Consider the following 16,108-nt stretch of genomic DNA (forward strand, 5'->3'; position numbering starts at 1 on the left):
TATGTAGGACGACAGGTGAACTAAACATTGGAGTTGTCGTTCTGATAAATAATTAACCCACCTATAAATACTCTAAAGTGGACTTAAGGAAAGTCTTTAAAGATATAGATGATGTTTAAAGGCTAACTCCATTTTTAACACCCTTTTTCTCCCTTGCATTCATACCTTCCTACATAGTTTCTTTAGTTTTCAAGTTCCAGCTATGCTTCAGTAATCATTAAGCTTTGTACTTTTATGGTTTCCCCTGGTTGCTAGTGGTTTTGAGAAGGATGGTGGGTTCGCATTCTGAGATGGTGATTACGTAAACAATGAAAAAATACTTTATTATTTGAATTTTTTGTTCAATCGTCAATAGTTTTTTTTAAAAAAAATTGTAAATAGTTTTTTATTTATCCATATATTAATAGCATAAATATGACGTTTATGAGTGACTTATTTCTATGATTGCGTTGCATGCAAGTGAAGCCAAGTACAGTAAGGGCGAGTTCAAGTAAATATGACTGATGTAGCTATGCCTGTCTGGAAACCTATCTGTCGCGGGTGCTCTTTCCCTGGTGTAACAAATGATCGATGATGTTCCTTTGATTCGTCCAACTCGACGCACTATGTAAAACGTGTCTTTTCTTTGTATTTTTTTTACGTAATTTAATTTACGTAATTTCCGCTTGCGATTTAGACGAAAAAATTGCGTCCAACTCTAAATAAGGCCCCGAGTCTGCCCCGAAGAGTTTTTCAATCAACATCATCAACATTTATTTATATAGTGCCGGCAAATTCCGTAGCGCTTTACAATTGGTTCATAAGGTCTAAACATCAGGTGATTTGGGGGGAAAAAAGGGACAAGCAAATTTGGACTTAAAAGAGAGACTGTACCTCCAGAAGAAGAATAGTTGGGAATTGCGATATTCAACTATTATCATAGCTTTGTCCTGTGGTTTTTCCTCTGCACTATCGAGACCATACTTTAAAGGCTACTGTGCAAATGAGTCTTGTAGACAATTCCATGTCTTTATCTTGATTAAGGAAGTGAATTAGGATTAATGACAGTGTATATGCAGGTTCTTTTCCTATAAAAATGACAGTGTGGCAATAACTCCTGCCCGACTTAGGTTATTGGCTTGAAGTGGTCGCTTTGGGACATAGCACAGAGTTCCTGCATGATTGAATTACAGGTCACAGCTGGTTTCCTATATACTTATTTCTCTTTCGGTGGCTAATAAGGGTTTAGTGGTAAGAACAATGCTCCATCTTTTCAGCTGAAGACTTTCACTTAAATGCCCCCACGAGTTTATATCCCTGTTGGGGTGTATAACAAGAAGCCATTGTGTATGAAACAAACTGTGAATGTCCCATTCATGCCTTCAACTAAACTTCACATGGAACCAGTAACTTAGCTTTAATTGTGATAGTTGCAATAGACCCCGGTTCCAATCTCCTTGGGTCAGCGCCTTTGTCTCGCTAGATCTAGTCCAGAAATAGATTGTAAGTTAAACTAAGCTTAGATTTAACTTAGATTTAAACTAAGTTAAATCTGCCTGAACGTGCTGTGGAAAACTTAATGCACGAGTTGACCGGAAAAAAAAACGTAGACATCATTCGCAATTTGCTTCTGCAGTATTTTCATATCTTTAAAAGAAATATAAATGATTAATTCTAGAAGTCCCTTAATGTAGAAAGGTGCTAATAAGATAAGCCTATCGAGAAGAGACTTCTGAGAAGTGAGATTCCCCAGAAGTATGTTCTCCTGCATAGAGTGCTGCGTATTGCTGTAGGGAACAGTTTAAATTCCTTCCTCACTTGTCTCATTTGGGTCAATTGTTCATAAGAACACGGATTTCGGTGATAAGTGTTATTTTTTTGTATTGCCTAGATTTAACCCAAAAAATCTCCTAGAACCAATGGAGCAATAGTCCATCTCCATGATTACATCTATGCCTGCCAATGTTTTTGTAATATATATTTGAATTTAATCATCTGTTGACCGAACACTAGTTGGAACAAGCTGAAAGGAGTTTTCATCACACGCAGATAGGAGGGAAGATTGTTATGATCAGACATGAGAGTAGATACTTTAACATGCTTTTTGCTCCCCCTAGTGGACCTAGATAACCCTGCAACTCATTGTTCCCGGTTTGCTTTTGTGAAGTCTTATTTTGAAATGAATGGAATCAACCAAATTAACTGAGCTGGACATAAAAAGCCCAGTGCTAGAGCTGGCATTTAGAGCTGCAATCTGTTTCACCAAGCGTCAGGTTTTTTTTTTTTTTAATGTTAGGTTCTTTTAAGTGTTTGGTTTTTTTTCCAATCCTGTAATGACACAACGTTAAAAAACATGTAAGTAAGTGAATGTTTGGGGATGACATTTACTTCCCATTGGGGCTCCCGCTGTTTCATAAAACTGGTCGGACACTTCATATTCACCTATTCCCACGGTCCCACCAGCCCAGTTTTTTCAGTCTTCCACAGTTGATACATTGGCAATATTCTTGTGTAGGCTATAAGAACACTCAGCAGTGCCAGTCATTGTGATACTACTAGCTGGGGGCAGAGCCAACACCCCTTTTCAGCGTAGATATCGGACGGTAAGCTTGTTTGGAGGAAAGAGATGGAGCCTCATAAATAAAATATTATTTCAGAAATATAAAAGCACACCATTGGATTTTTTTATACGATTTTATTTATTTGATTATACCAAACTTGACAGGTCCTCTTCAAATAAACATTATGCAAAAAAGATATGAAAGATTACACTGTATTTGATTTTCGAAAAAAATGATGCAAACACACACACACACATATATATTTTTTTAAATGTATCCTGTTATTGATATTCTATATGTTGTTTTTTGTGTTTGCTTTTGTACAGTACATATGCTCCAGTGCCACGCAAAATCAAAGTCTCCAAAGACGAGGTAAATTGGTCTTGTTTAATTCATATATTCTTTTGGATTACATGATAATGTAAAATCTTTTTATAATGACCTACTGTCAATAGGAAAATGTGCGGACACCCATATCAACCAATCAAATTATTGCTCTTATATGTAGTTTTAAGTCATAGGCAAAATTTGTGGAGTAGGCATCTATGGGTTATGTCCATTGTAAGGGCTAATTTAATAATGAATGTGCCGTAAAACTGTAACAGCCATTCACATATCAGCATAAGTAGGGACTTCTCACCTGTAGACTTCAGCACTGTATTACGTTGGCCAATCAGAGGCAGAAATTAACATCATCATCACCATTTATTTATATAGCGCCACTGATTCCGTAGCGCTGTACAGAGAACTCATTCACATCAGTCCCTGCCCCATTGGAGCTTACAGTCTAAATTCCCTAACATACACACACAGACACACACACACATACACACACACACACAGATAGACAAAGAGAGAGACTAGGGTCAATTTTGATAGCAGCCAATTAACCTACCAGTATGTTTTTGGAGTGTGGGAGGAAACCGGAGCACCCGGAGGAAACACACGCAAACACAGGGAGAACATACAAACTCCACATAGATAAGGCCATGGTCGGGAATTGAACTCATGACCCCAGTGCTGTGAGGAAGAAGTGCTAACCACTTAGCCACCATGCTGCCCAACATCAAGGTAGTTAATGTTCAGGTGGGACTTGTGGTGATCGGCAACTCGAGTCACCCCTACAGTGTACCGTTATTTATTTAAATGTTACTTCCTGCCTGCGATCAGCCGGTGTAATACATTGCTACATTTCTGTCTGAGATGTTACAAACCTTTGTCCATTGTACATTATTAATGAAACTCGAACTGGTCATGCAAGAACTAATATCAGATGTTTAATAATGGCCAAGACTATACAGCTAATCTTGGTGTAAAGTCATTTCCTGCATTGTAGCTTTACAATAGACTGAACAGAACCCCCCCTGACTCTACAGTACAATGATTGGATTAAATCACTATTAGCAATATTAAAACATTCATATCAGCTGCATAGTACTAGAGCCAGTGGTATATCCGTACCTATCTGTTTTACTATATGTATTTGGGTCCAGCATAGGGTTATCATCACTAGGAGTTTTTTTTAATAACCGCGAGTTGGCGCTTTTACTCTCTATGTTATGGGAAGGGGGCGTATTTGTTTTTGAATACCGCACTTGGTAACAGGTCACTTTTTTCTGACATTGGAATTATTTTTATACATTTACAGTATCCCAATGTTCTGACAGCTGATTCATTCTTTCAACAGATCCTTGTCTACCACCCGGAGTTTATGAAGTATATATACGATAATTGGCTACACCGTCATGGCCGCTACCCATCTACCGGGCTGCTAAGTGTCATATTTGCTCTTCACATCTGTGATAAGGTAAAAATTCTCGCTAGTGCTTTCTTACTCACAATGTAAAGACCTCCCTCCCTGTCGTATTATAGTCATACAACCATCTCATCATAACTGCCCTTAACCATGACATTTAGTATTTTTCATAAAATATGTCCATAAAATTAAAGCTATTATCAATCAAACCCTCTCATGTCCCTATCTGATATCTGTCAGTCATTACAATTCCCCTTTTCCACTGTCTACCTTCTGGATCCCATGCTAAATTCCAGCATCTGACGGTAATTAAGATTTATTTTTTGGGGAAAACTGAGTGGCGACATCTATGTTACATAAAGTTATCTCATGAGTCTTATATATAGGTATCATATTTCTGCTAATAGCCATATTGTTAGGGATGTAGTAGTTAGAATTCTAACAAAAAAAATCATGCTATGTTAAAAGATTTCCCAAAGAAGAGTAAACTTGGCTCCGCTACCACCTGCCAGATACATTTTACTAAGCTGGTGATTGCCTTAGCTGGAGCCCATGAGAAAAAAACAGCTTCCTGGAGATAATAATAATAATAACACAGGACCTGCAAATTAATTTTGTAGATCGTAGAGCTTTTGTCCTGACTTATTGTTTCTCAAGCTTGTCATCAGGGAATACCAACAGTGCGTATTTCCCGTATCTCCAAACAGAAAGTAAGTCAAAGATTAAGCAGCATATATGGATATTTAAGAACGAGTCTGTTACTAATTAATACACTGAAAGTCACCCATTGACATTGTATTTTACTTCATTCTTGGGCATCATAATTAATTTCTATATTTTTTTGGTTTCGTCCATTCAGGTGGATTTGTATGGTTTTGGAGCAGACAGTAAGGGAAATTGGCATCACTACTGGGAGAACAATCCATCTTCCGGAGCTTTCCGACAAACCGGGGTCCACGATGGTGACTTTGAGGCAGAAATTATAGGAAACCTTACTTCTATCAAGAAAATTGAAGTTTACAAAGGCAGATGACCCCACCCCATGACAAACTTGGATTGATATGTTTGCTATTTATATGAATCTCATCCTACAAGGGGGGGAGCCGACATGGATATTTTGTACAAAGACTATTGAAATTATTTCTTTGACTTAATGCTATTCTTATAGCATTAAAATAAGCTTTTGTAATCATCATTTTCAAATTCTAATGGAAAAGTAATCACTTTTGGAGCTACTGTGGGGACGTAGTGTCCATTGAGACGGTCTCGCCCAGTAACTGAGGTTCTACTAGGTATTTGGGAGATTAGGGTACAAGAGGGAACCTTTTATGGACTGGCAATAACTGATGGCCAACACTACTCAATCATAACTCAAACAATAACCATCTGGATTTTGGCATTCATTGAAAGTTCTGAAGAGCACCTAAAGATTATACATTGGTTAAGATCTGATGTGTTTGGTTTTACTGGGATGTCCTGTTGGTTCTTTGAATTTGTTTTTCCCTCTAGCTGACATCCAAAACCAGAGAGAAGTAATGATATTAACACTTTCATAAATCCAGTACTTGAGTATATAGGTCACTTACGGATCCTTTTCGGACCAGTAGAACATCCTTGTACTTTCTTTCGCACCTAAGATCAGATTTTCTACTCCTTGAATGGGTTAAAGCCTGGACTGAATTTAATGGTTTGCGTTAATGTTTTGTGAGGACCTCTGTTCTCTGCTGATGAAAATATTTCTATGATTCTTTTGTACCAGACATTCTTTTATACTATTAACATCTGGTCATCTCCTTGAGTTCATGGAGTCACCAAACTTCTTTTTAGCAAGGATATGAGCTCTTACAGAGATGATTCCATTTTAGAGGGTAAATAATTGCAATTTTAAGGAAGTGTGAGGATCTACGCCAAATGTAGTCAGCAGACTCTACAAAAATACGGTATTCTTGGCTTTAAAACTTTCTTTTACTCGTTTGATTACCTCAGCTTCATTTTCTTGTTATTTATTGCTGGGACTGGTAATTAATTCTCATGAATACCACAGAGGTATTTAGGAGTTTTGCTTAAAAGTTACACTACAAGTACAGATAATTTATTTTTAGGACCTTATTGCAAAAAAACAACTTGAGATAAACATGTTCTAAGTATGAGCATATATCATAGTTCATCTTGTATATGGTCTTGTGTTTGATACATCTTTCTGTTATTTTAACTTATTGATGTTTGTCTTCTGAATAATAGAACTTTTTCTAAAACAAAAAAAAAACCTGCTACAAAATATTTTCGGTTGCAGGTTAATAACTCGAGTACTCAAGCTTCTTTCCTCAATTCTCACGGCAAGAGAGTTAAGTAAGTAACACAAAAATAGGGATGATGAATCCCTATGGAAAATGAACAATCGGGGGTTCATGTAGAGTTGGACGAAAAGTGTAGTATGCTGAGTTTAATACAGATTTTGTCCACAAAGCATTAGTTATGGTCATATGTAGATTGAGGTGAATTCTGCCTTACGACCACTTGCGGCTCCTTACGATTGAAGAGGCGGAACAGGGCGGAGTCAATGCGACTTATGTAGTGTAAGACTCAGATGCATATGTGCCTTTCAGAAGACGGCAAACTTGCACTAGTGTAAGTCACGAACTGATAGTGATCGCTGAGATACGTCCAGCTCTACATACCTGTGTAGAATGTGTTTTTTTTATTGGGTGCAATTTACGTCTGCGTTTTAGACGGAAATTTCATGAGGAGCTCAATGTTCACAGGATTTTTATAAAAAAAGATGATGGTTCATTGTCAGCTAAAAATAATGTTGTGTTCATGATAGTTGAAAAAAGCCTGTGTATACTGAGTATAGATGACTTATTATTGCCAGAGGAAACTACAGTTTACCAAAGTTATAAAGCAGAATTGCTAACAAATTCATATAAAATCTTCAAAGTTGACATCATAATATGGATAATTCCACCTAAAAGTAAAAAAAAAAATGTTTTGCTTGGAATTAGATGTGTTAAATTTTAATATGGACGTTCCTCTGATTCTCCTAACGAGATCCTTACCCCTTGATCTTGTCTGGTTTGGGGTTGTCAAGGACCCTTCCCATGAAATTCCCATTTACAATAAATAGTGAGCTCACAAGGGAGGGGCCACTAATCAAAGAGTGAATCCACAGAATGCTGGTGAGAAAAATTAAGGATTTTATGTTCTCACACCTAATTCCACGCAAACGTTTTGTGAGGGGTTCTGGCTTCAATTATCCTTTATTGCCTATTAATAGAGTAACTTTTAGATTATATTCATTGAAAATAAAAAATCAATTGTATTCATTGTTTTTGTTATTGTTAACAGCCTAGTAAAGAGGAGTGATGTCTGAAGGTAGCTTTTGCAACAGTGACATAAAAAAAACCACATATCAAAACGTATCTAGAAAATAAAAAGTTTAGTTATACATGTAATCAGCATATTAAATATTATATCCAAATTATGACAGCTATGGATATAGATACCATGGCATACCCTCCCATATGCTGTAATAAATAATAGGACATAACTGGCCACACCCCTAAATGCACAACCAATCCACTAATCTATCCATCTAGCCACACTCTCAGTTGCATAAATTATGCACGTTTATACAGAAAGCGACAGCCAACAGGATTTCTTTGTGTATATTAATGACCATCTCATGTTATGTTGATTTTTATTTTTATTTTTTAAGCAATTCTGCTAGCACAGTCTTTTTGTCTCCTGTCCTGTCTTCACAAAATATGTAAATTTCAAATTTTAGGGCCAGGTTCACCAATGTGTTCTTTAGTCTCGAAGTTTCAATAATCAACAGTTATTTATGTACAACAATAAAGGGCTGAATTGTATGGTTAGCCTGTGTGCCTGTAACTCTTAACTGTTCTCTGTCATGTGGGAGACTTTATTATTTCCTCGAGAAATTAGGAAATATGGATTTCCTGCCCAAGAACCACACACTAATAGAAAAGATCTGTTGCGAATCGCGTTGTTTTCCAGCAGGGGGCGGTGATGATGCAAATGGCTTTTTAACGCCCCCTGCACTTGTCCAGGTGCTGAGGTTCAAACTGTAGGCAAGAGTGTGTAACACACGCATGTCATATACTTTACAAACCTTCTAAAAAGGAAAAGTGGAAGTGTTGCCCATAGCAACCAGTCAGATTCTAGCTGTCATTTTCTAGAATGTACTAGATAAATGATAGCTAGAATCTGATTGGTTGCTATGGGCAACATCCCCACTTCTCCATTGTAGAAGTTTTGATAAATCTACCCCTTTCTGTTAGATTGAAACAACCATTTGAGTGATTTAATTGACATATTTTGGGTTCATTCTGAGCTGTTAAGTAGGAATGTAAACAGATTTAATTTATGACACACACAGCGGAGGCCATTTTGTGGGCTATATTAGTATTCATTAGAATGTACAGTAGCCAATCAATTCACTAGGATGAAGTGACATCATTCATGTCAATTTTGGTTCAGCCCACAAATCACCTGCCTCCGCTCTTTGTAAGGGATGGGTACACATTATTTTTATTAAATATTACACTGATCCTCTAGCCTGTTTAGCTATGCCTTCTCCACCTCAAATTCCTGGTTCACTCATATTTATATTAACCACTGTAATTGAACAGCCAAATGCATTTCAATAAAAAAGTATGTGTTTTATAAATGGTTTCTACCAGAAATTACATGTAAGCAGTAACTAAAGTTTATGTTTGGCATGCAGAAAGCAACCGACAGGATGTTTACTTACCAATTTTGTAATTCTTGTGACGATATTAACACATTTCCTCTAGGTATTTGCAAAAATATGCAAACTTTTGACTAGAGTACACAGTAAATAAAAGTATTACTTTTATATATATATTTTTTATAAATTCTTAAGGTGAATGCCACAGTATTATCTCTTGCGTAGAAATGTAACATTGATTTGCTGCATATGACAATGTATTCCTTGTTTGTGTTTAAGATTTTGAACTGATTTCATTTCAACATATTTTAATTGCAAGCCTACAAAAATATTGATGCAGGCGAAATGACTATGCAGTGTACACATGTATTCAATTGTCCAGAAATGTCTGTTTTTTTACCTTATGTAAATGTGAAAAGAACTAAATGTTTTTATACGTTTTTTGATGCCATACAACTTGTGGTGATGTCATAATTTAAAGGGGGAAATGGTAAACTTTTATTTAAGACAGATTAAACTCGCTCCTTGCGGGGTTTTGTTTTTATTTAATCCCAACCTTAAATTGGATGTGGGTGGTTACATTTTACATTTACTGTGTCATTTATACTGAAATTCGACAAAAATAAATAAGTAATGGTCAGCCATTTTGTTGGAGTACAGACATTAATCTACGTACCTCAGCAGGGGAAAGTACAAAATCTATTTTGATTATTTGATTATTTGATTCAGAATTTGTGTGGTTTATTACTGGTTCTTACAATATTCTTGGGTTACTATTAATAACTCTCGGGGGTAGATTTACTAAAATCTCTACCATCCAATCAGATTCTAGCTATCATTTCCTAGAATGTACTAGATAAATGATAGCTAGAATCTGATTGGTTGCTATGGTCAATACCTCCACTTTTCCTTTTTAGAAGCCTTAGTAAATTTTCCCCTCGGTGTTGTCTAATTTACACTGCTTTATCTATGCACTTTTCTATTCAATCCATTGCAGAAACTTAAAGCCCCAGTTTTGGATTTCCTAGCATCTACCTCTCATATTTTAATTTTTATTTTCAAACCACTTTATTTAGAAACTCAATTTATTATTATTATTATAAATTTTTATTTATAAGGCGCCACAAGGCGTCCGCAGCGCCGTACAGAGACAAACAAATTACAATACAATGGGAGACAGCACAGTACAGTAAACAGTAAGCACAGCAACTCAGTAAGCTCAATGCACAGCTAGAGAGGGCGGGGAAGGGGGAGGGAGGATCCGCAAACGACGGGGCCCAAGAAGGAGGGCGCGGAAGACAGGGAGACCCCCAGGGGGGAGGAGGACAATATATATTTGTATGTGACAAATATATGTATGACAATTGTTTTAGGGATAAATATTTGCTGCTATGGCAACCACTGGAAGCAAGAATACAAAAACAGGCATACAAAATGGATACTTGCTCATGAAATCTAATTCCCGCAAGACACAAGCAAAAACAAAATTAAAAAAATAAAGTTTCCCTGAGTAAATGAAAAGATTAAAAAAAATGTAAAATATTCACAGTGCAGTACTGATGTATGGCCTGCAGGGGTCTCTAGTTCTTCTGCTAACTACAGAGAGGACTAGAGAGAAGTCTGCAAAGTGCTCTAATCTATAATAAGATAATAAACCAATTTTAGAAGTCACATGACCACTACAAAACCATGTGATTGGATGAAACAGTGTATTATTTGTCCGATAAAAACGGAAATATATTAATATGACAGTTTGCAAAGCATGTCACTATGTAATTACGTTTGAATAAGATTTCTTTAGCTTAGGTGCCAATAAACAGAATTTGCTAAATGAGAGAGAAGATTTATTTTTGGGTAGATACTTGGAATATCTGCATTCCTGGGAACATCTGCAGCATTCAGCATTAGGGGACCCTACCAGGGAAATTGTATTTAAAGCATACATATATTTAAACACAGTTATTAAGTGGGTATGGTTGCTATCTTCGATTTTCTACTTTTGCACAAAATCTGGATTTCTACTGTTTTGTTTTTTTTAATAAATGTGCACAAGTGAAGCTGCTGTGCTTATCTCTGTAGCTTTTCTCCTGCAGCTTCTGTTGCGCGTCACTTTTCTGCATGCTGCAAAGCAGCAGATATCTGTACCTCGCACACTGGGTCTGATTCATGTCCGAACGCAACTTGCACATAAGTTACGTGTTTAAAAAGAGCACAGAACTTGTGCGTAGTTCAGACCATATTCAAATCCAAGCGTATCTCAAGATTGCCGTACACAGACACACAGAACAGACTGCAGTATACGCACATTCGTAAGTACAGTAAAAGGTGACATCAGAACGCATAAAAGTTTTATTTGAACATAAAGTAAAATAAAAAAGTTAACAATGTAATCATTTATATAAATATTTATTTTCAAATAGAATATATATTTGTTTTACATTAATTACATAAATAAACATGTTTTCTGTTCATACAATGTGTTTTTATAGTGTATCTTAGTTGCATACAGTTATTCTGTGCTACCTAGTGACATGCATAATAGTCTTTGTAATACAAGGACTGTGTTGTGTCAGTCACCACTATCAGTCGCCACTTACGCCTGCCCTCTAGTGGATGCAAATGATACAGCTGAAAACAAACGTACTTATGACAAATACAGGACTTGAATTGGCTGCATCTGTGTCGGACCTCCATAACTGTACATAGCCTAGGTTAGATCACCCCTTCCCTCCACCCCCTTCCCACCGTTCCACCTCTTAAGTCATAGGGAGTCATAAGTGTCATTTGCACTCAGACATGAATTGCGTTCATTGGCGTGATGTCCGATTCTGGGCACGGGCAGAGCTTTTTCATGCAAGACACGACGCGCAAATGGACAGATGTCCGAACATGAATCAGACCCATTATGATTTTCACATTATGTTATAGTAATGTTCATAGATCAGTGACTTTGTCGCAGGTCCATTGATGAACATTTACCAACCACAAAACTGTAAAACGGTAAGACGTGTGTCATTTTTTTATTGATATCATGCGTCTACATTTGCGCAAGAGCCGCTCTTTTTATGGGAGAGTGCACTGATTAGCATCTGCAGAGCTCGAAAAGGTTTCACCGACCAATAAGAAGGAGTTGGGTATGTCAAGGACTTTCCTTACTAAGTACGAAGTAGGTACACAAGTAAACTGTCACTGAAGTGCAGAAACAACAGTTGTGTGATGGGATTATTTAAATGAGATAAAGAGGTACAGTTCAGTTACTTTCTTCCAGCAAAAGGACTTAAATCTTCTGCCACCTCTGAGGTTCCAGAGACTTGGAATTATCCTGTACTTATAATCAGTGTGGGTGTATATGGTGATACGCCATACCGCCGTATACACTCCCAGTGGTGATACGCCATACCGCCGTATACACTCCCAGTGGTGATACGCCATACCGCCATATACACCCCCAGTGGTGATACGCCATACCGCCGTATACACCCCCAGTGGTGGTACGGCATACCGCCGTATACAACCCCAGTGGTGATACGCCATACCGCCGTATACACTCCCAGTGGTGATACGCCATACCGCCGTATACACCCCCAGTGGTGATACGCCATACCGCCGTATACACCCCCAGTGGTGATACGCCATACCGCCGTATACACCCCCAGTGGTGGTACGCCATACCGCCGTATACACCCCCAGTGGTGATACGCCATACCGCCTTATACACCCCCAGTGGTGATACGCCATACCGCCGTATACACCCCCAGTGGTGATACGCCATACCGCCGTATACACCCCCAGTGGTGGTACGCCATACCGCCGTATACACCCCCAGTGGTGATACGCCATACCGCCGTATACACCCCCAGTGGTGATACGCCATACCGCCGTATACACCCCCAGTGGTGGTACGCCATACCGCGGTATACACCCCCAGTGGTGATACGCCATACCGCCGTATACACCCCCAGTGGTGATACGCCATACCGCCGTATACACCCCCAGTGGTGGTACGCCATACCGCCGTATACACCCCCAGTGGTGGTACGCCATACCGCCGTATACACCCCCAGTGGTGATAAGCCATACCGCCGTATACACCCCCAGTGGTGGTACGCCATACCGCCGTATACACCCCAAGTGGTGGTACGCCATACCGCCGTATACACCCCCAGTGGTGGTACACCATACCGCCGTATACACCCCCAGTGGTGATACACCATACCGCCGTATACACCCCCAGTGGTGATACGCCATACCGCCGTATACACCCCCAGTGGTGATACGCCATACCGCCGTATACACCCCCAGTGGTGGTACGCCATACCGCCGTATACACCCCCAGTGGTGGTACGCCATACCGCCGTATACACCCCCAGTGGTGGTACGCCATACCGCCGTATACACCCCCAGTGGTGATACGCCATACCGCCGTATACACCCCAAGTGGTGATACGCCATACCGCCGTATACACCCCCAGTGGTGGTACGCCATACCGCCGTATACACCCCCAGTGGTGGTACGCCATACCGCCGTATACACCCCCAGTGGTGATACGCCATACCGCCGTATACACCCCCAGTGGTGGTACGCCATACCGCCGTATACACCCCCAGTGGTGGTACGCCATACCGCCGTATACACCCCCAGTGGTGATACACCATACCGCCGTATACACCCCCAGTGGTGGTACGCCATACCGCCGTATACACCCCCAGTGGTGATACACCATACCGCCGTATACACCCCCAGTGGTGATACACCATACCGCCATATACACCCCCAGTGGTGATACACCATACCACCGTATACACCCCCAGTGGTGATACACCATACCGCCATATACACCCCCAGTGGTGATACGCCATACCGCCATATACACCCCCAGTGGTGGTACGCCATACCGCCGTATACACCCCCAGTGGTGGTACGCCATACCGCCGTATACACCCCCAGTGGTGGTACGCCATACCGCCGTATACACCCCCAGTGGTGATACACCATACCGCCGTATACACCCCCAGTGGTGATACGCCATACCGCCATATACACCCCCAGTGGTGGTACGCCATACCGCCGTATACACCCCCAGTGGTGGTACGCCATACCGCCGTATACACCCCCAGTGGTGGTACGCCATACCGCCGTATACACCCCCAGTGGTGGTACGCCATACCGCCACTTCTTCTATTACCTTCATTGTAAAACTGTCAAACTCCATTCACTTACATTTTCCATACAGCCAATTCTGCATTTACAATATTGCAACTTCTACATTTTCACTTCGGCCACTGCTTATAATTTGAAACACTTTGCCCTGTCCAGTTGTACTTCTACAAGAAAACACATTTCAAGGCTCATATGGGTCAAAGTAATAACAATATTAAAATAGACAAAAGTGACAAAAGTAATAAAGACAGTCCCGACATTTCCTCATTCTAAGGACTAAAGAATAAAACAATTAAACACCATTTTAGGAGAAAAACACGAAGATGAAATGACTAAAGGGAGGAGTCTTAGGGGTATATTTACTAAACTGCGGGTTTGAAAAAGTGGGGATGTTGCCTATAGCGACCAATCAGATTATAGTATTCATTTATTTAGTACATTCTACAAAATTACAGCTAGAATCTGATTGGTTGCTATAGGCAACATCTCCACTTTTTCAAACCCGCAGTTTAGTAAATTAACCCCTTAGCATGTAAACTGCATTTTCTGTAGCAACCACCAACCTGTGAATGTAGGCAATTGATTTTTTATGTTAAGGGGAGTTTCCAAAGACCGTGAAGTGGGTGTGCACCTTGTGCTTTGCAATTGCACTTTGCGGACAAGAGGGCGCTTTTCGGGTCTGTGGTTTGCAAATTAGCCTTATAGAGTGAAGAAATGCGATAGATACCACCCAATGCCTTTTCTCTTGCTCCAGCTAAGGGGCTAGAGCTACGTCCTGCTTTATATTGTCTTCTATTCCAAATTTCTATGCACGTTTATTTTACTTGAAATAAAATCATGAATATAATTAAAGATGACCTTTTCTTGGTGAAGTTATTTTTTACGCTCAGTGACTTGCAATTAAAATGTTACCGTTCTGTTGCATAAGCAGTTTGCAGGATTTACCCAACATTGTTCTATCATTTAAAGAGATTTTTAGTCGGTATATAAAATCAAATCAAAAGATACCAAGTGCTTTGGAACAGTAATTGCTGATTGTGGCAGCGTAAACACTAATGCGATATCAGGCCGAACAGTTGTTTTTTTGTGTTATTGGCACAATAACCTTGTGAAAAAACTGTAGTGGGAACCCAGCCTAATAGAGGGAAATATTCAATTCCTCTGGCACCATCATCAAACCCACTGATCCTGGTGGGAAGTGATCTGTTTCTTAACCCCTGAAGTGCAAGGGATGAGTCCTTAGTTCTCAAGGGGTTAAGCCCATGAAAATATATTTATTAATTTAAGGAGACGCAAGACAACGATAGGCAAAAATTCATATACGGACATGTGCAGAAAAGAAATGTGTATCTTACACAAAAAAACAGATGTATGTCCAACCCTAGTTGAACACTATAGAGAGAAAGAGAAAAGACAATATAAATGTACAAAGTAGGAAAAAGAGAGGGACATTAGTTACTTAGAGACAGGAGTAAAACAGAGAGATTAATTAATAAAAGAGAAATTAAATGCACCGATTCCTAACGAGATGAACTTAAACAAGTAAAATGAGGAAAAACAGTGTAGAGTAAAGGAATCAAATGTCAGTGAGATAATTGTTTAATAATTTGCTTAAGTGGAAACAAATTTGATTGTATTTAACAATTAAGCTGAGTAGATCACATGATTCACAACCGTTTGGTCGATATTGCAAGAGTGTGTACGCTCCCACGATCTTGTTTTATCGCAACAAAATACAACGCATCAGTTGATTTGGTTCTATAAACTTACTGAAAATCACGATTAACGATAGAACAACGATGTCTCTTCAGCAGTTGGTTATGAAAGATGAAGATCACAGATCTGAAGGTAAATTGTGTAGGTGTGTACACATGTATCGGCATGCTCATCTGGAGTTTCAATCGTTGGTGAAATATTTAGAGAAATTGAGTCTGATTTGC

General features: G+C 39.2%; 1 protein-coding gene across 1 annotated transcript in view; it reads left to right on the plus strand.

Moving 5' to 3' along the window:
• ST3GAL1 (ST3 beta-galactoside alpha-2,3-sialyltransferase 1) overlaps positions 1-9,651 on the plus strand; it is a 98,685-nt gene extending 89,034 nt beyond the window's left edge. The window contains exons 5-7 of the mRNA XM_075211685.1: positions 2,867-2,912; positions 4,228-4,347; positions 5,156-9,651. Coding sequence (XP_075067786.1) covers positions 2,867-2,912; positions 4,228-4,347; positions 5,156-5,329 — 340 coding nt within the window. The 3' untranslated portion in view covers positions 5,330-9,651. The remainder of the gene's footprint in view (positions 1-2,866; positions 2,913-4,227; positions 4,348-5,155) is intronic.
• The last annotated feature ends 6,457 nt before the right edge of the window (positions 9,652-16,108 follow it).

The sequence above is a fragment of the Mixophyes fleayi genome, chromosome 5 (assembly GCF_038048845.1).
Source record: "Mixophyes fleayi isolate aMixFle1 chromosome 5, aMixFle1.hap1, whole genome shotgun sequence".
Lineage (NCBI taxonomy): Eukaryota > Metazoa > Chordata > Amphibia > Anura > Limnodynastidae > Mixophyes > Mixophyes fleayi.